Genomic DNA, 21486 nt, shown 5'->3' with positions numbered 1-21486 from the left:
GCGTGAGAAAAAGCTCCTCAAAAGAACAGCTCTGTCCAGGGCCCTATTGTAACTCTGTCACAGGCGCTGGCTCTGTGTGTGCTCGCAGCCTGGCCTTGGGTTTCTCAGACCTGGCCTGCTGGCCAAGGGCACTGAATCGATCCTTGACTGTCCTCTTTGTGGAAACCAGTGTCTTCTGGGATATGGAAAGGGAGCGTCTCTCTAACAGCTCCCCGTGTCCTCCCACTGGACCGGGAGCCTCTGAGAAGCCTGGCAGCTCAAGGACATTCTCGCACCAAAGAGCACAAGCCTAGGAGCAGAGATACAGAAGTGCCGTCTCTGGGCTTGTGCTACACACCTCTGCCTTCACCTGCTTAGCCTTTTAGGTAGCGTTTGGTATTCTCATTTAATTTATTCTTGCTTTAGAACTCACCAAGTAGAGGTTTAATTATACTAGTTAAGAAAAGGAAAACTATTACCAGGGTAACAGAGTACCACCTATGTCTGTCTGTCAGTCAGACAGTCAGTCAGTCAGTCTGTTTGTCTGTCTGTCTATCACTCATGCTAAAGAATCGTGAAGTCAGGACCTTAAACATATTAGGGGAGGCAGAGGCAGGTGGATTTCTGAGTTCGAGGCCAGCCTGGTCTACAGAGTGAGTTCCAGGACAGCCAGGGCTACACAGAGAAACCCTGTCTCAAAAAAACCAAAAACCAAACCAAAACAAACCAACCAAACAAAAACATATTAGGCAAATGTTTAGCCATGGGGCCACATCCCAAGTCCTAATGGTTTTGTTTTTGTGGTAAAAATAGGTAACAGAATTTTACCATCTTCACCATTTTTAAGGGTACAGCAGACATCTTATTCTTCTGCTGCCTTAATTACCTCGTGGTCTTCCATCAATCTGGCTGAAGTAGAGTTCTTTTATTAGCTTTCTGATTGATTTAGCAAGTCTTTGAGTGCTTATCACCTTCAAGATGGAGCAGGACTGGAGGCAATGGTTTTCTAATGATAAGACAGGCACTTGTTGCAAAAATCAAAACATACAGACCAGTATAATGATTCTGAAGCCTGTAGTTCTTCAGTTCTGTGACATAGTGATGCACCTTCTGGGTTGCGTGTATTACTGCCGGTCTGTGTCTCTCCATTTTTATCTCAGGCTTTATCTATACTCTAGGCTCTTACATATTAGCCGCTTTCAGTTAACACACCATAGATTGATTTATGTGACTAAAGGAAGTCTTTCTGTTTGACTGGGCTAATCATTGCAGTGGGTATAGTCTAAATGTGAATCTACTGAAATTTAAGTGATCTGTATCAATACCCTCTTCATTGAACCTTAAATTTTCCTTCCTTTCCCTTAAGTTTTCTTTTATTGTTACTCCTTCTGGCTTTTTTTTTTTTTTTTTTTTTTTTGAGCCAGATTCTAGTAGCCCGAACTCAGTGCAATTCTCCTGCCTCCTAGCCTTTCAAATATTGAGATTGTAGACATAAGCCCCCCGTGTGCCTGGCATCGCTTTTCTTATTAAACATGTAATTCTTGGCCATAGTGAAGAATCCATCTCCTGATACTTCCTAGAAAACAAGCCACTCTGGGCAGTTGGTACGAACTCCTCCCGACCCCCACCCCTCTGGAGGCACAGAGCTGCCCCCAGGAGTCTAGCAAGTCTCACTACACAGCAACCACCAGAAGCCCCGCCCTTCCGAATAGCAGTCCTCTTCCGATCCTTATCTTCCTTCCACTGCCACCAGCCCTTTCTGCTATGGCAGAACCTTGCCAAGCCTGCCACAGTGAAGACGCCATCTCCTGATACTTCCTAGAGAATCGGCCACTCAGGGCATTTGAGACCCAGCCACTCAGAGCATTTACCCTTTCTGCTGTGGCAGAATCTTGCCAGAAGATCTGCCGCAGTGACGACACCATCGCCTGATACTTCCTAGAGAACCAGCCACACTCAAGTCATTTGGAGTGTGGAAAGGCCTGGACGCACAGGAGAGATAGTTTCCTAGGAAAGTCTACATACTTGTGTGCACAGAGAGAACAGAAATCTCAGAAGTACATATACACAGGCTTGGAGGACAGATAAACCAAAATCAGAGACTGCAAGACCAGCTAACACCAAAGAAAACTAGGCAAAAGTCAAACGCAAGATCATTACCAACAGAAACCAAGGCAACAAGACACCATCAGAACCCAGTTTCCCACAACAGCAAATCCTGGATACCCCAACACACCGGAAAAGCAAGAGCTGGATTTAAAATCACATCTCATGTTGCTGATAGAGGACTTGAAGAAGGACATAAACAACTCCCTTAAAGAAATACAAGAGAGAGGCAGGTGGATTTCTGAGTTCTCGAGGCCAGCCCGGTCTAGAGAGTGAGTTCCAGGACAGCCGGAGCTACATAGAGAAACTCTGTCTCAAAAAACAAAAAATAAAACAAAATAAAGAAACTGTGAGTCAAAAGAAATACAAGAGAACATGTGTCAACAGGCAGAAGCTCTTAAAGAGAAAACACAAAAATACCTTAAACACAGGAGACCATGGGTCAATAGGTAGAAACCCTTAAAGAGGAAACACAAAAGTCCCTTAAAGAAACACAGGAGAATATGGGTCAACAGGTAGAAGCCCTTAAAGAGGAAACACAAAAATCCCTTAAGGCATTACAGGAAAACACAAACAAACAAGTGAAGGAACTGAACAAACTACCCAGGATCTAAAAATGGAAGTAGAAACAATAAAGAAATCACAAAGTGAGACATCTCTGGAGAACCTTGGAAAGAATTCAGGAGTAATAGATGTAAGAGCATCACCAACAGAATACAAGAGATAGAAGAAAGAATCTCAGGTGTTGAAGATACCATAGAAAACATTGACTCAACAGTTAAAGAAAATGCAAAATGCAAAAAGCTTGTAACCCAAAACATCCAGGAAATCCAGGACACAATGAGAAGACCAAACCTAAGGATTATAGGCATAGAAAACAGTGAGGATTTATAACTTAAAGGGCCAGTAAATATCTTCAGCAAAATTATAGAAGAAAACTTCCCTGACCTAAAGAAAGAGATGTCCATGAACATACAAGAAGCCTACAGAACTCCAAACAGACTGGACCAGAACAGAAATTTCTCCCATCATATAATAATCAAAACACTAAGTGCGCTAAACAAAGAAAGGAACCTAAAAGAAGGGGAAAAGGGCAAGTAACATATAAAAGCAGACCTTCAGAATTATACCAGACCTCTTATCAGAAACTATGAAAGCTGGAAGATCCTGGAAAGATGTCATACAGACCTTAAGAGAACACAAATGCCAGCCTAGGATACTATAGCCAGCAAAACTCTCAATTCCCATAGGTGGAAAAAACAAGATATTCCCTGACAAAACCAAATTTACACAATATTTCCACAAACACAGCTCTACAAAGGATAATGAGTAGAAAACACCAACACAAGAAGGGAAACTACACCCTAGAAAAAGCAAGAAAGTAATTTTCTTTCAACAGCCCCAAAAAAGCCACACAAACATAATTCCACCTCTAATAACAAAAATAACAGGAAATAACAATTACTTTTCCTTAATATCTCTTACCATCAGTGGACTCAATTCCCCAATAGAAAGACATAGCCTAACAGACTGGATTTGTAAACAGGACCCAACATTTTGCTGCATATAAGAAACTCACCTTAGTGACAAAGACTGTCACTACCTCATAGTCAAAGGTTGGAAAACAATTTTCCAAGCAAATGGTCCCAAGAAACAAGCTGGAGTGGCCATTCTTATATCGGATAAAATTGACTTTCAACCAAAAGTTGTCAAAAAATATAAGGAAGGACACTTCATACTGGTCAAAGGAAAAATCTACCAAGATGACCTCTCAATTCTGAACCTCTATGTTCCAAATGCAAAGGAACCCACATTCATAAAAGAAACTTTACTAAAGATGAAAGCACACATTGCACCCCACACTATTATAGTGGGAGACTTCAACACCCCACTCTCAACAGTGGACAAATCATGGAAACAGAAACTAAACAGAGACACAGTGAAACTAAAGTTAAGGACCAAATGGATCTAACAGATATTTATAAAACATCACATCCTAAAGCAAAAGAATATACTTTCTTCTCAGCACCTCATGGTACCTTCTCCAAAATTGACCATATAATTGGTCACAAAACAGGCCTCAACAGATACAGGAATATTGAAATAATTCCATGCACCCTATCAGATCACCACGGCCTAAGGCTGGTCTTAAAATCAAACAAAAACAACAGAAAACACACATACACATGGATGTTGAACAATGCTCTACTCAATGATAGTTTGGCCAAGAAGGAAATAAAGAAATTAAGGACTTTTTCGAATTTAATGAAAATGAGGACACATCATACCAAAACTTATGAGACTCAATGAAAGTGGTGCTAAGAGATAAACTCATAGCTCTAAGTGCCTCCACAAAGAAAATGGAGAGAGCTTACACTAACAGCTTGACAACACTCCTGAAAGCTCTAGAAGAAAAAGAAGCAAATACACCCAAGAGGAGTAGACAGCAGGAAATAATTAAATTCAGGGCCGAAATCAACCAAATACAAACAAAAAGAACTATACAAAGAATCAACAAAACCAGGAGCTGGTTCTCTGAGAAAATCAACAAGATAGATAAACCCTTAGCCAGAGGGCACAGAGGCACTACCCAAATTAATAAAATCAAAAATGAAAAGGGAGACATAACAACAGAAACTGTGGAAATTCAAAAAATCATGAGATCCTTCTACAAGAGCTTATACTCAACAAAATTTGAAAATCTGGACGAAATGGACAATTTTCTAGCTACATACCAGGTGCCAATGTTAAAACAGGATCAGATAAACCATCTAAATAGTCCCATAAGTCCTGAAGAAATAGAAGCAATTGTCAATAGTCTCCCAACAACAACAACAACAACAACAACAAAAAACCCAGATGGGTTTAGTGGGGAATTCTATCAGATCTTCAAAGAAGAACTAATATCGTTACTCTTCAAACTGTTCCACAAAATGAAACTCAAGGAACATTTCCCAATTCATTTTGTGAAGCCACAATAACAGTTATACCTAAACCAAACAAAGACCAAAATAAGGAAAGAGAACTTCAGACCAATTTCTCTTATGAACATTGATGGAGAAATGCTCAACAAAATTCTGGCCAACTGAATCCAAGAATGCATCAAAACATTAATTCACCACGGTTGAGTAGGCTTCATCCCAGGAATGCAGGGATGGTTCAATATATGGAAATCCATCAATGTAATCCACTACATAAACAAACTCAACGAAAAAACCCACATGATCATTTCATTAGATGCTGAAAAAGCTTTTGACAAAATTCAGCATCCCTTCATGATAAAAGTTTTGGAGAGATCAGGAATTCAAGGCCTATACCTAAACATAGTGAAAGCAATATACTGTAAACCAACATCAAACCAAATAGAAACTTGAAGCAATCCCACTAAAATCAGGGACCAGATAAGGCTGCCTACTCTCTTCCTATCTGTTCAATATAGTACTTGAAGTCCTAGCCAGAGCAATTAGACAACAAAAGGACATTAAAGGGCTACAAGTTGGAAAGGAAAAAATCAAAGTATTAGTATTTGAAGATGATATGATAGTATACTTAAGCGACCCCAAAAATTCAACCAGAGAACTCCTAAAGCTGATAAAGAACTTCAGCAAAGTGACTGGATATAAAATTAACTCAAACAAAACAGTCTCCTTCCTCTACTCAAAGTATAAACAAGCTGAGAAAGAAATTAGGGAAATGATACCCTTCCCAATAGCCACAAATAATATTACATACCTTAGTGTGACTAACCAAGCAAGTGAAAGATCTGTATGACAAAAACTTCAAGACTCTGAAGAAAGAAATCGTAGAAGATCTCAGAAGATGGAAAGATCTCCCATGCTCATGGATTGGCAGGATTAATATAGTAAAAGTGGTCATCTTGCCGAAAGCAATCTACAGATTCAATGCAATCCCCATCAAAATTCCAAATCAGTTCTTCATAGAGCTAGAAAGAACAATCTGCAAATTCATTTGGAATAACAAAAAACCCAGGCTAGCAAAAACTGTTCTCCAAAATAGAAGATTTCCTGGGGCAATCACCATCCCTGACCTCAAACTCTACTACAGAGCAATAGTGATAAAAACTATGGTATTGGTATGGAGACAGGCAGGAAGATCAATGGAATAGAATTGAAGACCCAGATATGGACCCACATACCTACAGTCACTTGATATTTAACAAAGGAGCTAAAAACATTCAGTGGAAAAAAGGACAGCATTTTAAACAAGTGGTGCTGGATCAACTGGAGGTCAGCATGCAGAAAAATGCAAGCGGACCCATTCTTATCTCCTTGTTCAAAGTTCAAGTCCAAGTGGATCAAGGACCTCCACAAAAAACCAGACACACTGAAGCTTATAGAGGAGAAAGTGGGGAAGAACCTTGAACACATGGGCACGGGGAAAATTTCCTGAATAGAACACCAATGGCTTATGCTCTAAGAACAAGAATCGACAAATGGGACCTCATAAAACTGCAAAACTTCTATAAGGCAAAGGACACTGTCAATAGGACAAAATGGCAACCAACAAATTTGGAAGAGATCTTTACCAATCCTATATCCGATACAGGGCTAATATCCAATGTATACAAAGAACTCAAGAAGTTAGACTCCAGAATGTCAAATAACCCTATCAAAAAATGGGATACAGAGCTAAACGGGATTTTCAACTGAGGAAACTGGGATGGCTCTGAAGCACCTATAGAAATGTTCAGCATCCTTAGTTAACAGGGAAATGCAAATCAAAACCCTGAGATTCTACCTCACACCAGTCAGAATGGCTAACATGAAAAACTCAGCAGTTGCTGGAGAAGATGTGGAGAAAGAGGAACACTTCTCCATTGTTAGTGTGATTGCAAGCTAGTAAAACTACCCTGGAAATCAGTTTGGAGGTTCCTCAGAAAATTTTCCATAGTACTACCTGAGGATCTATCTATACCACTTCTGGGCATATACCCAGAAGATACTCCAACAGGTAATAAAGACACAAGCTCCACTATGTTCATAGCAGCCTTATTTATAATAGCCAGAAGCTGGAAAGAACCCAGATGTCCTTCAACAGAGGAATGGATATAGAAATTGTGGCATATATACACAATGGAGTACTATTCAGCTATTAAAAAACAATGAATTCATGAAATTCTTAGGCAAATGGATGGAACTAGAAAGTGTCATCCTGAGTAAGGTAACCCAGTCACAATAGAGCACATGTGGTATGCACTCACTGATAAGTGGATATTAACTCAAATGCTCAAAATAAACAAGTTACAATTCAGAGACCACAGGAATCTCAAGAAGAAGGAAAACCAAGGTGGGGGTGCTTTGGTTCCTCTGAGAAAGGGAACAAAATACTCACAGGAACAACTATGGAGGCAAAGTGTGGAGCAGAGACTGAAGGAAAGGCCACCCAGAGACTGTCCTACCTGGGGATTCATCCTATAAACAGTCACCAAACCTTGAAACTACTGTGGATGACAAGAAGTGCATACAGGAAGAAGCCTGCTATGGTTGTCTTTTGTAAGCCCTGCCAAAGCCTTACAAATACAGAGGCAGATGCTAGCAGCCAACCATTGGACTGAGCAAGGGGTCCCCAGTGGAGGAGTTGGAGGGCAAACTGGAGGAGCTGGTGGTGGGTTGCAGCCCCATGGGAAGAACTATGATGTCGGCCAACCAAACGCTCCAGGGCTCCCAGGGACTAAGCCATCAACCAAGGGGTACACATGGTTCCAGCCAAAAGAGTGGCAGAGGAATGCCTTGTCGGGCATCAGTGGGAGGAGAGGTCCTTGGTCCTGTGAAGACTCAGTAGATGCCCCAGTGTGGGGAAATGAGGCGAGGTGCCGTGGGAGTGGGATGGGTGGAGGAGCATATTCTTGGAGACGGGGTGGGAGGACAGGTTGGGGTTTTTTGGAGAGGGGGGAACCTGGAAGGAGTATAACATTTGAAATGTAAATGAAGAATATATTAAATAAAAAAAAAACCCATGCAATTCTTACAAATTTCTTTCTTTGCATGCTCAGTGATGGAAATGAAGTTCCGAGTTCACTGCTACATTCCCAGGAGCAAACACTGCTCTTAGTAAATATGCTTACAGCAAATAACAGGCCAAGTGAATGAATGGCTAGATTATTTCTGTAGAGCTGGGTGAGAACTGGGATTGTAGTACAAGGCAGGAATTGGTGATGAGGTTTGGTTCTGCTTAGCAGAAGGATCAGAGAAGGCTTGCAAGTCCCCTGTAGTTAGAAGTACTAGAAGGCAAACATGGCCATGGAATAGGGGCATAGAAGGAGGGTGACTTGATGGCCTCTTACTGTGTAGAGAAGAGAAAGACTGCTTCTTCCTTTGCTTACCCTTCCCAACTCAGCCAGTCTCATTTTAAAGGAAACCAAAGTTTGGCAAGTGTGATCTGTCCTGTTAGTTCTTATGCAAACCAGAAATACAGCTGAGTTCAGCAGGGGAAATCCTGGCTCTCTTCCTCACCAGCTCTGTTCCCTTAGGTTGAATCATCTCTCTGAGCCCCGGTCTCAGCTCTTAACACAGAGATGACAGCAGCAGCAGCAGCAGCAGCAGCAGTAGTAATAATCGTCATCCCTTGCAGAGGGTAAACTATTGGTAGATGTTAGCTAATAATATAGATTACACAAGCTTCGTTTGTATGGGATAAATCCACAGGAAGCTGCCGAACCAGTCAGTTTCCTGGTGTGTGGATTTGTGTTGAGTTCACTTTGGCCCAGTCATTCCATGAGCCTGGGGGTTTGTTATACACATCAGTGAACAGAAATCTTTAAGTTTTACTTTAATCTTTAAGTTGTACTTTAGTTAGATGTCTGGCAGTCTGAGAAAGTGACAGGTTAACACCATAATGAAACCAACTCTGCCATCTCATCTTTAGTTTATGAGCTTTTGCCAAGAGCTTAACCTTGCCTTCTTAGTCAGGTGACCACCGCATGCTGAGATTCGTGGTGCCTGTCAGTCACACTTCCCCTCATCTTTCTGGCTCTCTCGGCTCTGGATTCTTTAACTACTGGCAAGAGTCTGGCAGTGTCTGCTGGTATCAGTGCTACATCTCCATAGGTGTTCCTGGCCTAGAAAGTTAACTCAGAACCAAGGGACCACTAATAGTGTGTAAGAGCAGAGTCCTCCCCACCGAGCCCTTAGTGTGGAATACAAGGTTCCCTGATCTCCACCTCCTGTCACGTGGGACACGCGGTCTCTGCCAAAGGACTCCTTTAATCCCATTTCAGCATTTCAAAGGTATTTGTAAGGGACAGTGCCTGTGCACTACCCAGCACCACAGGTGGCACCAGTACTCCCCCTCCCTGCCCTCCTGCTGTGGAGGAGCCCTGCATACACTCATTGGAAGCTGTTTCTACCCTGAGGGTGGGGGAAATAATCTGCAAAGCACTGATTGAGCAGTCTAGACTTTCAGGACCTCGGGCTGCCCAGTTAAAATCCTGGCCTTCTAGTTTTTAGACACGGGGTTTAAGAGTTCTTTCCAGTATGGTAGAAAACCCCAGGTTAATGTTAAAAGGGGTGTGGGGGTTGAAATGGCAGGATCCAGGGCTTGCCACTGGGTGTGAGCTAACAGAGCAGATGAGAAAGACCGGGCTTTGAGCCAGTGCTGCTTGCTGGCTGCAGTTCCCTTGGAAGATACACAAGACACTGCTGTCTTTTTCATACATTCTTTTCCTGGTAGTTAGACTAAATTTTAAGCAAAGGCAGGCTTTATTTGTTTTTGTTTTTTGTTTTTTGTTTTTTTTTTTAATAAATCTATTCCTTTCCACCTGTTCTGTTCTGCATATTCCAAAAAGGTGAATACCCAAGATTATCCTGTAGACAAGGAGTTAAACATGAGGTAACCAAGAGAAACTACGTCTTGCTAAACTATGATAAGAATAAACTTATCCACAGACAGTAAAAGAAAAAGGCCTATGGTGAAGTACTAGCTGGTTATGTAAATTTGAGAACAAATAGTCTAATTAGTAGTTAGCAGACTGCAGGAAGTCCGATGGTAGCAGTGCTGGCTGCGGCTAATGGCCAGTAGCCAGTGTCAGCAGCTAGCAACACGGCAGATGCATGGAAGACTGCATCAAAACACGACCACTTCTCTAAGTAAGCACTGTGTGAGCGTGTGTGAGCATCCCTGCTTGAACCGGTGGGGCTGTGCAGAGCATGTGGGTCACTGCTGACTTACTTTACCATGCCCAGAGAATTGACCCGACTTTCTAAGAACCCAGAGGCAAGCAGTTCCTTATCCCCCTCCCGTACTGCAGCAGATAGACCCTCTCTGGCCGCCCCTGTCCGGTCCCTTTTGCTTGCCTTCTAGAGCTCAGTGATCAGTCTCTTTTCACGCCTCCTTGTAATTTAAAAAAAAAAAAAAAAAACTTTAAACCCATCCTTTTGGTTGCTCATGAGTTTCATCCTGTGCGTTCATGAAAAGAGAACCCAGAATTGAAATCTTGTGTGATGGTGACCATCCGGCACCCAGGCTCCTGATTTCAGCTTCCTGCTGAAGGATCATCACTACCCCCGACTGGTTATTGCCTTTACCCACTCCGGTTCTGCTTCATAGCTACCTGCTTTGAGCTTCAGAACCTGGTGGTTACTCAGTGACACTGGCCGGCTTCCTGATGGATTGCTATTTTCAGTTCATACATCCAGGTAATGAGGGCTTTGTGTTTTGACTTAATAGAAGTCCGGAAGCCACTCCCAGGCCTAGCTCGTGGTTCCTGGCACATTTCCTCCCAGTCCTCCTCTAAGTCCTTGGGAGGATGATTTCTGAGGATTGGTGGGCAAGGCCAGCAAGGGAGAACGGAGGCTGGTCTTCACGTCTGTGGAAGGCATTTTGGATTCCCCTTTCAAAAGAAAAGCAGGGAGAGCAGCTGCCAGACCTTCTCAGTTTGCCCTCTTTCCCAGGCCTCAGAAGTGAGACAGGGAGGCGAGAAGGACCAGGAGAGAAAGAGTCTTCTTTGTGTTGTGATTGGGGGAGAGAAAGGTTCTTCAGAAGGGAAGAGAATGACGTACGTGCACACGTGTTTGCAGATTTGTTTACAGAAACGTCTTCTAACCTCATTGACTTCTAAAACACTTCGATTTATTTTCCTCCCTTCCTTCCTTCCTTCCTTCCTTCCTTCCTTCCTTCCTTCCTTCCTTCCTTCCTTCCTTCCTTCCTTCCTTCCTTCCTTCCTTCCTTCCGTCCTTTCTTCCTTCCTTCCTTCTTCCTTCCTTCCTTCCTTCCTTCCTTCCTTCCTTCCTTCCTTCCTTCCTTCCTTCCTTCCTTCCTTCCTTCCACTGGATCTCAGCCCAGGGTGCTGTATTACTCTTTAAAAAAAGAAAGAAAGAAAAATCTGACCCTGTGTCATGTATGGTGCCAAGTTGCCCTTGGGAGAAGCATCAGGAGCACAAGACCTGTCAGTTACTCAGCGAGCTTGAGGTCTATCTGGAGCTCATAAGATCCTGTCCCCCAAACAAAGCAAGAAAAGGAACACACACACACAGGCACACGCACACGCGCACACACACGCACACGCGTGCGCGCACACACACACACACATTGCACACTCACACTACACACACATTGCACACACACACTAAAAGCTGGAGTGTTAAGTAGATGTTTCTGTTCCCGCCCATATCTAGGTCCAATCTCTTGGTAGTTGATGTTAGTCGTCTTGTATCTTCCCATGTGGCTGTATGTACCTCTCTGCATACATAGCCCATGTCAGCACACTCACCCTGGGCTGCCACATTCAAGATCACCACCCATATGGCTTAAACAGAACACAGAACTATAATTTCTCATTTCCAGAGGTGAAACGCCCCAGAGTAAGATTTTGACAGGCTGTCTTATAAATGACCCCTTTGAGTCCTCTTACATGGCAGTCCCTGTGACTCTGACAAGCCCCTAGGTTCAGGACTGTTCCAGTGATCCTGTTCAAAAACCCTACCCTCTAAAGACCAAATAAAGTCACACTTTTGGGTGCCAGAGATTAGTACTTCAACGTGTGAATGTTGAAGGAGACACAGGCTCAGTAATAGTAACCTACTCATTTCAGAACAGTATCCCATTGTGTAGCTAGCCCATGATTACTTTAACTCTAGGCCTAATGTAGATGGTTCATAAGGCTTTCCCAGTGTTTGTAACTAAGTCTTAGAATGCTTATGGGTGTGATTCTACCAGGATGAACTTGGAAGAACTGTAAGCATTGCCCTCTGAAGAGTAAAAAATTATGTGGAGGAGAGCTCACGAAGCCTCCACAAAGAACTATGGGCAACTAAGGGATCTCAGAACAGGAAAAGTCTTCCCCAGGGAAGAGCACGCCATTGGTTATCTAATACCAGTGGTCAGCCCTGAAAGCCTACATGCATATAACACTATAACATATAACATATAGACTGAGCAGGGTGTTTATTCATCTTTAGGAATACACACACACACACACACACACACACACACACAAGCACGCACGCACGTAACAACAGTGATGAAAACAGAAGCCATGAATTTGAAAGAGTAAGGAGGGATATATGGGAAGGTTTGGAGGAAGGACAGGGAAGGGTGAAATGATGTAATTATAATCTTAAAAAAAATGAAAGAAGTGAAAATTATAGGCCTTAGTCCTTGGTGATAGGATGCTGGTAGGAGATTCGGAGGTCACAGGGTGTGGCCTGTGACGTGGTTCCAGGCCTGGGGTTGCTTGTGTTTTTGTTTGAGGATTTGCCACCCACATGACTTCATCATACATTGCTCACTGAACATCTATTTACTGAGGCAAGGGTGAACAGCACCACTTTGTTCATTTTGAGTTTTTATTTTAAACAAAAGGCTTTTAAAAAGTAATTTTGAGCTCATAGCAAAATTGAATAGAAAACAAATATTTTCCGTATGCTCTGTTACCACAGAAGCGCCTCTTCCTCAGTGATGACTGGCATTCTCCCGTGGTGACAGCATCCCCCTGCGGTCCTCATTAGCCCCCGTGATGATCAGGATCAGCTTCCTAATGACATCAGTGTCTCCCATGTCACCGTGCCCTCTAGGACAGCATCCCTCAGCACAGTGGCACATTTGTGCACAATGAGACCTTATCTTCCCTTTGTTTCCCAAAGTCCCTAGTTTATGTCACAGCTCAGCCTTGGTGCTCCAAACCCTGGGCTTGGTTTATAAGCCTGACTTGTTTGGACCAATAGAGCCAGGAATGGGACAGTGACTTTTCTCTCCAAGCTTGTGACAATCTAGAGTTTGCCCAGCCAGGAACTCTAAGGAGGAGTGATGTGCCTGGGTACTAACACTCTGGAGCAGGGGCTGGACGAGCCTGCTATAGCCTAAGTTGTGTTCTCCCCACAGAGCGGCCAATCAGAGCAGGTGGAGTGAGAATGCCCTGGAATGCTGGTGGTCCTTTTACAGACTCTGTTCGCAGTGTCCACGTCGTACATTTGTCAGAATTTAGCTGAAGGCAATGCGTGCCTTCCTTTGTTTGTTGGTATAGTTTGCTTTGAAGGGTGACTCTTGATATAGTAGAGAAAGGCTATTGTTGAATTGCAACAGTTTTTATTTTTATACAGTATGTACGCACACATAAATGTGCATATGTCTGGGTTTTGGCAGTACTGTGTTTACACCTGTGGCACTGCACATGCTAGCAGACTCTCTACACTGGGCCATAGCACTGCAAGGAAAGAATGCTGTTTGACAAATTCAGTGCATGCATTGACACATGACTTAAACATAGATTAAACCACTTGCTTTGTTTCAGCATTTTCCATAATCATATCCTTTCTGTCACCATTTAGACACATTTAAATATCTGTATGCATTCATTTTTCCTTCTGTAGAGATAGTAAGCCTAACCATTGATTCTGCTGGTACAGTTCCATCATTAGCTTGAAGTGTTCTAGAGTGTTCTAAAATACCCGCGATGATTGGCCTGTAAAGGGAAGAGGCTTCCTGGCCTGGGTTTCAGAATGTGATTAGCTGTCCCTGTGCTTTGGGCCTGTGATAGGCAGCACAGCATGAGGGGGGCATCTGACAGAGCAGCCAGGGCCTCCCAGGCCTTTCTGTGTCCCAGTCTTGCTCCAGCCCTGCTCTTAGGTCAGAGTTCCTCAACATTTGGGTCATGACCCCTTTGAGGGCTAAGTGACCTTTTCATAGGGGTTGCTTGAGACCATCAGAAAACACAGCAGTTTATGGTTCATAGCAGTTGAAAAATTACAGTTATAAAGTAGCAACAAAAATAATTCTGTGGTTGGGTCACCACAGCACAAGGAACTGTGTTAAAGGGTCACAGCGTTAGGAAGGTTGGGGACCAGTGTCTTAGGTTGGATGTGGCTGGACCTGTCTTTTGCCACCTTTGAGCAGTGCTTAAGGTTCAAACTTCAGTGAACTGCTTCTAAAGGAATTTTCTTTCCTAATAGGGTATTTTGTCACATCTGAACTTGGTATGCAGCAACTCTGGGTATCTGAGGTAACACGGCTTAAAAGCTAGGAAAACGGAGGGAGAGCCTGGGAATCAAGCTGTTTTGGGGGTTGGAGGGAAGAGAGAACAAAAAAGAGGAAGATACGTACTCCATAGAAAGGGGTCAATAACATCTGTGATTGGCAGTGGGGACCACTGGTCCGGGGATGGAGAGTTCACAGTGCTTTGCCTGTCCTGGCCTTAGGTTCAGTCCTAGAATGTTATGGCGGTGCATGCCTGCAGTCCCAGCCCCCGCGAGGAGCTTGAGGCTAAAACAAAACAGCCAACAGGATGGATGGATGGTAAAGGGACCGGCAGCTGTGCTGATAAAAACACATGTAGCACCGCTCTTAGGCCTACTGAGAGCTTTTTAAAGCAATGGCCTGTTTAGTCTTTTGAGTAAGATGGCTTGGAAAGTTGAGTGCTAGGTGCTGAGAAGATATCAGCAAGAATTTGAAGCCAGGAGGCCCCTCCACCACCTTGGGCTTGCCGGCCGGATCCTCTATGTGAATGGATGAGGTCCACATTCAGAGGAAGACTCTGTCTTGAAAAATAAAGTGGAAGTGTTAGGAGAGGCATCCAGTGTGGACTTCTGGCCTCCACATACATGTGTAGCTCACATGGTCATGTGACACAGTGACCTAGTTTTCCCAAGTGGAAGACCTGTATGCTCTAGTGGTACAGCAGGAGTTCTCTGCCCACTGAGCCCATACTGTACTCATTAGCCTGGAAAGATTGCCTTGAGAGGCCCAAGACTGAGGAACAGTGCCTGCATAAGAGCTTGCTGGCTCCCTTCTTCAAGGACAGCCTTACCGTCCCAGCATGGTCCTAGGTGTCACCACTGGGTTCAGCTTCTTGTTTTTCATGTTCTTCCTCTTTCATGGAATCCTTTTTCTAGGTTTTAGCTGTTGCTTTTGCTCTGAGCTGATCCCAGAAACCTTTGTTTGCTCTTAAGTGTAATGACTGTGTGCTTCTGAGGAAGTCCCTTTCCTGTTTATTCCTAGCAGTCTACCAAGCTATTAGTGCTCATCATTTGAGACAGCATCTGACTCGCTCTAGCAGAGGCTCTGCCACGCACCAGACTCTTCTCATGCCCTGTGGTCTGATGACCAAAAGAATAGTCATCTTGTTGCCTGGAAAGGCCACCAGCCAAAAGCTAGGGTCAATGTTTGTAAAGTAGTGGATTTGTGTATGATGTCAACTGGATCTCCTGTGATTTAATACCCAGGTTTGGTACCATCTAACAAGATTGTCCCAACTTCCAAGGCTGATCATTAGAACCTCCCATAGCCTATCTGATTGGGTATAAGCCTGAGTTCCAAAACTTTCCACTTAGGGTTAACTAATTTGTTGAAATCATTCACAGAACTTAGGGAAAGCTCTGTATTTATATTTCCCTGCTTATCATAAAAGTTTCAAACACTCAGCCAAATGTACAGGGTGAGGAGCTCCAGAGCGTCCCAACCCCAGTAATATCTGTTTCCACAGTGATGGGCACATCTTCTCAGTGTACACGGCTACACTTACTAACACAGAAATTCTGAATGCCACTGATGAGGGGTCTGTAAAGATGCCAGTGTAAATCACAACTGATTCAGTCATGAGCCACTGGCCATTTAATTCAACTGTCCATTCTCTCTCTGCGAGGAAAGAGTGGGGAGCAGAAATTTCTAATCTTCAGTGTCATGTGGCTGACTTCTGACAAGTAGAGTGCACCCTGAAATGTCTGGGGAGAGGGGCTCACAAAGAGTCAGTGGCGTCGAGCATAGACGCAGGTGTGGTATAAAGGGGTTATAAATACCAAGACACTCCTTGCCCACCCTTCAAGTCCCGGTGGTTTTAGAGACTCGTGTCCCATGGCCCTGTAGAACAGACCCATGTTTCCTCCTAAGTCATAGCACACTCTGAGAGGATATTTGTGTCTTCCCCAGTTGGCCTGCTGCTGCGGATCTGCCGGCTGTTCCCTCTGCTGCGGCTGCTGCCCAAAGTTCCGACAGTCTCGGACCACCCGCTTCATGTATTTATTCTACTTCGTCCTGGTCGTCATCCTCTGCTGTGTGATGATGTCACCCTCTGTGATGAAGCAGGTGAAGGAGCACGTAAGTCTGTGGGTTTTGATAAGTTGTATGCGAAACTTGACATAGAGGACTGGGTTCAACATCTTGTGGTCTGGGGTTTGTTACTTGTCTGTTAGTGTGATAAAACATTCTAACAAGGCAACTTACACAGGGAAGAGTTTATTTCAGCTTATGGTTCCAGAGGGGTAAGAGCCCATCACAGTGGGTTGGCATGACTGCACATAGTAGGCGTGTCAGCATAAAGTTGAAAGCTCACAACTTGAACCATAACACAAAGTAGAGACAACAGAGTGGAAGTGCGCAAGGCAGTTTGTTTATGCCTCCTCACCCCTGTGACAGACTTGCTCCATCCAGGCTGCTCCCCCTACATCTCAAACAGCAGCACCAGGCAACTGGGGACCAGTGTTCACATGCCCGAGGCTATGGGAGACATTCTCATTCAAACACCTCACTTGGTCTCTGAATTGTCTCAAAGCTTGTCCACTGCTGTCAGGCCAAACCGGCAAGCCACTCAACAGCTGGATCTTTAATTAACTAGTGTTTGGTATGATGTATAGGTATGTCTATGAATGTGATGAAAATCTGATGGATGCACACAAGTGTGTTTGATTGCTCACGAAGACTGGGCGAACATCAGGTGTTCTACTCATTACGCATCTTGTCCCTTTGAGACCTGGTCTCATGCTAACCCTAGTGCTGGGTTGGTTATTGGAGGGCAACAAGCCTTAGTGATACTCTTAGCTACCATGCTGAGGTAAGAAGCATGCATGGGCATGCTCAACATTTTATATAGGCACTAGGATTCAAAATCAAATTTTCATACTTAGGCAGTAAGGTAGAGCCACTGGGTTTAGCCACTGTGCCATCTTTCCAGCCCCCCGTAGCTTTATCCTTAGTAGTAGGATATCCATAGTTGGATGCTGTTGGTAGAAAACATTGATGTCAGAGGATTATGTTTGGTCTTTCCTTGTTTATATCTGTTTCTGATAAAAACACAGTCTCTGCAGGTAGAGCTTTCCATGACTTTTTATCTTAAGGATGGCTGCCAGTATTTCAAGTCACAGCTGGTTACACACTTAATTCAGCCTTTATGGAAAGGAAGATGCAATTTAGACAGTGCCACAGAGACCAGGAAGTAGTATGTGATGATTTCACCATTCTAGACAGATCACTTGCACAGTGTTGTCTCTGGGAGGGAGGAAGAGTCCTGGGCATTTTGTGGGCAGTGTGTCTGAGGGATCCCTGGAGTTGATGTTTATGGAGATGGAAGTGGGGTCGGTCTTTCCTGTTCCCACAGAGCAGGCATCTCTGTGCTATATTAGAGGATAGTGTGTTGAAGTCTCAGGAGAGCCCAATGAACAACATAATTCTTTCTGACCTAGGTTTTGAGAAGATAGACTAAGAGGTCAGTAAGTACAGGCCAGATAGCATGGTTATTAGTTACCAAGTCACACGAAACCTTTCAGTGTGTTTGCAGTGAGGGCAGCTTCCTCCTCAGCTCCTGAACCAATCAGCTGCATTCACCTCTGCTCCACTGGCTTGGTTCATGACAAATTTTCTGTGCTGGGCCACAGTTGGCCAGGAAGAGAGGACAGCAGTGTGCTGAGCGGTTCTCATCTCAGGGGAAATGGTAGATGAAAGCGTAGCTGTCCAAGTCCATTTGCCTTTAAAATACCTCAGACCCCTCTTCTTCCCAGGCAGGCAGGGAGGGCCGAGCAGCCAGGCCTGTAATGGTACCACATCCCTTCCACAGTGATTATAGTCTCAGCTGGAGCAACTCCTAAGCAAACTGCCCCAGTCCTGGGCCACACTGTGGCCTTTTCAAACACACCCTGCTTTAAAACAACCATTTTCTTTCACCTTCTCTTTATGCTAACAGTGGGACCCGGGGCCTGGCATGCACTAGGCAGTCCCTGAACTATTGACCTACATCCCAGCTGAACAGCCATTTTCTTACAGGCTCTGGGTCTATTTTTATCCTGTTTATCCTTTAGTTCGAATAGGCCTGTTGAGCTTCCTGTTGGGTAATGCATTTCTAATTGTACTGTATGGTTTTGATTACAGAATGAACTACTGTAAAGCCTTGATTAAGGCACCTCAGTGGGGGGCTATGTATGTGTAGATGAGAAGCGAAGTTTGTCACTCAGAAAAAAAGATGGGAAATTTTCTGAGGCCTAAAGCGAGGTGAAAAGAATAGATTCCATGAGGAAGGGTACTGTAGAGTTTGGCGCGGAGAGACGAAGGCCTTGGGTGCCTAGAGGGCCGTGCCACACTTGCTTTGTGCTTGTTGACATGTTTACCACCAGCCCTCCCGGCTTAACCTAGTGTGTTTGGGGAAAGAAGTGTGAACTTCTGGGGCTGGGAATGTGCCTCAGCAGTCAGGAGCCAGCCCAGTACCACTTCACATGCCTCACAGCACCTGTGGCTCCAGCCCCAGGGGATCTGGTGCCCTCTGTTGGCCTCTGTGCATGCCCCTCCCCTATTTTATATAAAAATTAATATGTAATTAAGCTTAATATATGTAATTAAAATTGAAAACTTTGTAAGTTAAAATGTTTAGGAGCTAGAATTCGAGAGGGATTGGCTTGAGCTCTTCCTGGACTGGAGGTCTGTGGAGCCCCCTTTACATCCATCCGTTCAAATGGAGCCTCACACAGGCTCTGCGGGTCCTGCGGCATCGAGCCGAGTCTCAGCTGTCCGTTCATTACTTCTATTTTTCTGGTAGTGTGACGCTCTTTTTAAATTCATGAGCAGCCACCTGATGACCCACTGTGGTCCTGTGGTGATAGTTGTGTGTCTCAGCTGGATGACCCACTGTGGTCCTGTGGTGATAGTCATGTGTCTCAGCTTGATGACCCACTGTGGTCCTGTGGTGATAGTCGTGTATCTCAGCTTGATGACCCACTGTGGTCCTGTGGTGATAGTCGTGTGTCTCAGCTTGATGACCCACTGTGGTCCTGTGGTGATAGTCCTGTGTCTCAGCTTGATGACCCACTGTGGTCCTGTGGTGATAGTCGTGTGTCTCAGCTTGATGACCCACTGTGGTCCTGTGGTGATAGTCGTGTATCTCAGCTTGATGACCCACTGTGGTCCTGTGGTGATAGTCGTGTGTCTCAGCTTGATGACCCACTGTGGTCCTGTGGTGATAGTCGTATATCTCAGCTTGATGACCCACTGTGGTCCTGTGGTGATAGTCGTGTATCTCAGCTTGATGACCCACTGTGGTCCTGTGGTGATAGTCGTGTATCTCAGCTTGATGACCCACTGTGGTCCTGTGGTGATAGTCGTGTATCTCAGCTTGATGACCCACTGTGGTCCTGTGGTGATAGTCGTGTGTCTCAGCTTGATGACCCACTGTGGTCCTGTGGTGATAGTCGTGTATCTCAGCTTGATGACCCACTGTGGTCCTGTGGTGATAGTCGTGTGTCTCAGCTTGATGACCCACTCTGGTCCTGTGGTGATAGTCGTGTGTCTCAGCTTGATGACCCACTCTGGTCCTGTGGTGATAGTCGTGTGTCTCAGCTTGATGACCCACTGTGGTCCTGTGGTGATAGTCCTGTGTCTCAGCTTGATGACCCACTGTGGTCCTGTGGTGATAGTCGTGTATCTCAGCTTGATGACCCACTGTGGTCCTGTGGTGATAGTCGTGTGTCTCAGCTTGATGACCCACTGTGGTCCTGTGGTGATAGTCGTGTGTCTCAGCTTGATGACCCACTGTGGTCCTGTGGTGATAGTCGTGTGTCTCAGCTTGATGACCCACTGTGGTCCTGTGGTGATAGTCGTGTGTCTCAGCTTGATGACCCACTGTGGTCCTGTGGGGATAGTCCTGTGTCTCAGCTTGATGACCCACTGTGGTCCTGTGGGGATAGTCCTGTGTCTCAGCTGTCTGGGATGAGCTCTGCTCTGAACTTTTCAGCACAAGTACAATGAAAGCCTTAGGCCCAAGAGATGAAAGTCTATGCCTGTGCTATTATATAGCATCTCTTACTGCAATTGCAATTGTGTATGTAATTTAGAAGCCACAGCTATGTGGTTTAGGCATGAATTTGATAATAATTCACACACTGGATTACTATTAAGCATCCTGCTCCTGCCTCATGCAGCATCCCTAACAATCCATCCTATAGCTCTGCTTCCGAACTCCTGGCAGAGTCTTCTGAAGGAAGATGTTGGCTGGAGTCACCCAGGAAGGCGTCATGAAGGCAGTGCTGTGTATACAGAGGACGTGTGCTAAGAGCTGGTTTTTATAGGATAATGCCATATGTCAGATTTTAGTTTGAGCGTTTTCCCTGTGTCTTCATCCTTCATTTCCACTGTTCTTGTGTATGCAGTAGATGGTGTTATTAGCCCTCTCCACTGGTGAGGAAGCCACGAGTCACCTAACCAGTTTACGCTGGTGTTATAGCCAGCCACTGGAGGCAGAGTTGGGATTTGAACTGGGCAGAGTATGTGCTTAGCTCCTGGGCTGTGTGTACAGCTAGAAAGGCAGAGAAAGAGCCAGGATAAGGCATGCCCAAGGGACAGGGAGAGAAAAGGCAGTGTGTCACATGACCAGATCTCACTGGACTTTCTGGTTTGTTTGGTTTTTAAGATGGATTTATTATATATAAGTACACTATAGATGTCGTCAGACACTTTTTCTTCTCACTCTGGCCCTGCTCGCTCCATTTATTTTTTATTTGTAAGTACACTGTAGCTGTCTTCAGACGTACCAGAGAGCGTCAGATCTCATTATGGATGGTTGTGAGGCACCACGTGTTGCTGGGATTTGAACTCAGGACCCTCGGAAGAGCAGTCAGTGCTCTTAACCACTAAGCCACCTCTCCAGCCCCCATGGACTTTCTGTTTTATGATAAGGCCCTTGGTCCCTGGATAAAG

General features: G+C 44.6%; 1 protein-coding gene across 1 annotated transcript in view; it reads left to right on the top strand.

Annotated features, from left to right (window-relative positions):
* Serinc5 (serine incorporator 5) overlaps positions 1-21486 on the top strand; it is a 101745-nt gene that overhangs the window by 35344 nt on the left and 44915 nt on the right. The window contains exon 2 of the mRNA XM_052159353.1: positions 16462-16629. Coding sequence (XP_052015313.1) covers positions 16462-16629 — 168 coding nt within the window. The remainder of the gene's footprint in view (positions 1-16461; positions 16630-21486) is intronic.

The sequence above is a fragment of the Apodemus sylvaticus genome, chromosome 16, assembly GCF_947179515.1.
Source record: "Apodemus sylvaticus chromosome 16, mApoSyl1.1, whole genome shotgun sequence".
Classification (NCBI taxonomy): domain Eukaryota; kingdom Metazoa; phylum Chordata; class Mammalia; order Rodentia; family Muridae; genus Apodemus; species Apodemus sylvaticus.
The sequence above is the reverse complement of the archived record's forward strand: the minus strand, read 5'-3'. Positions and strand labels throughout refer to the sequence as shown.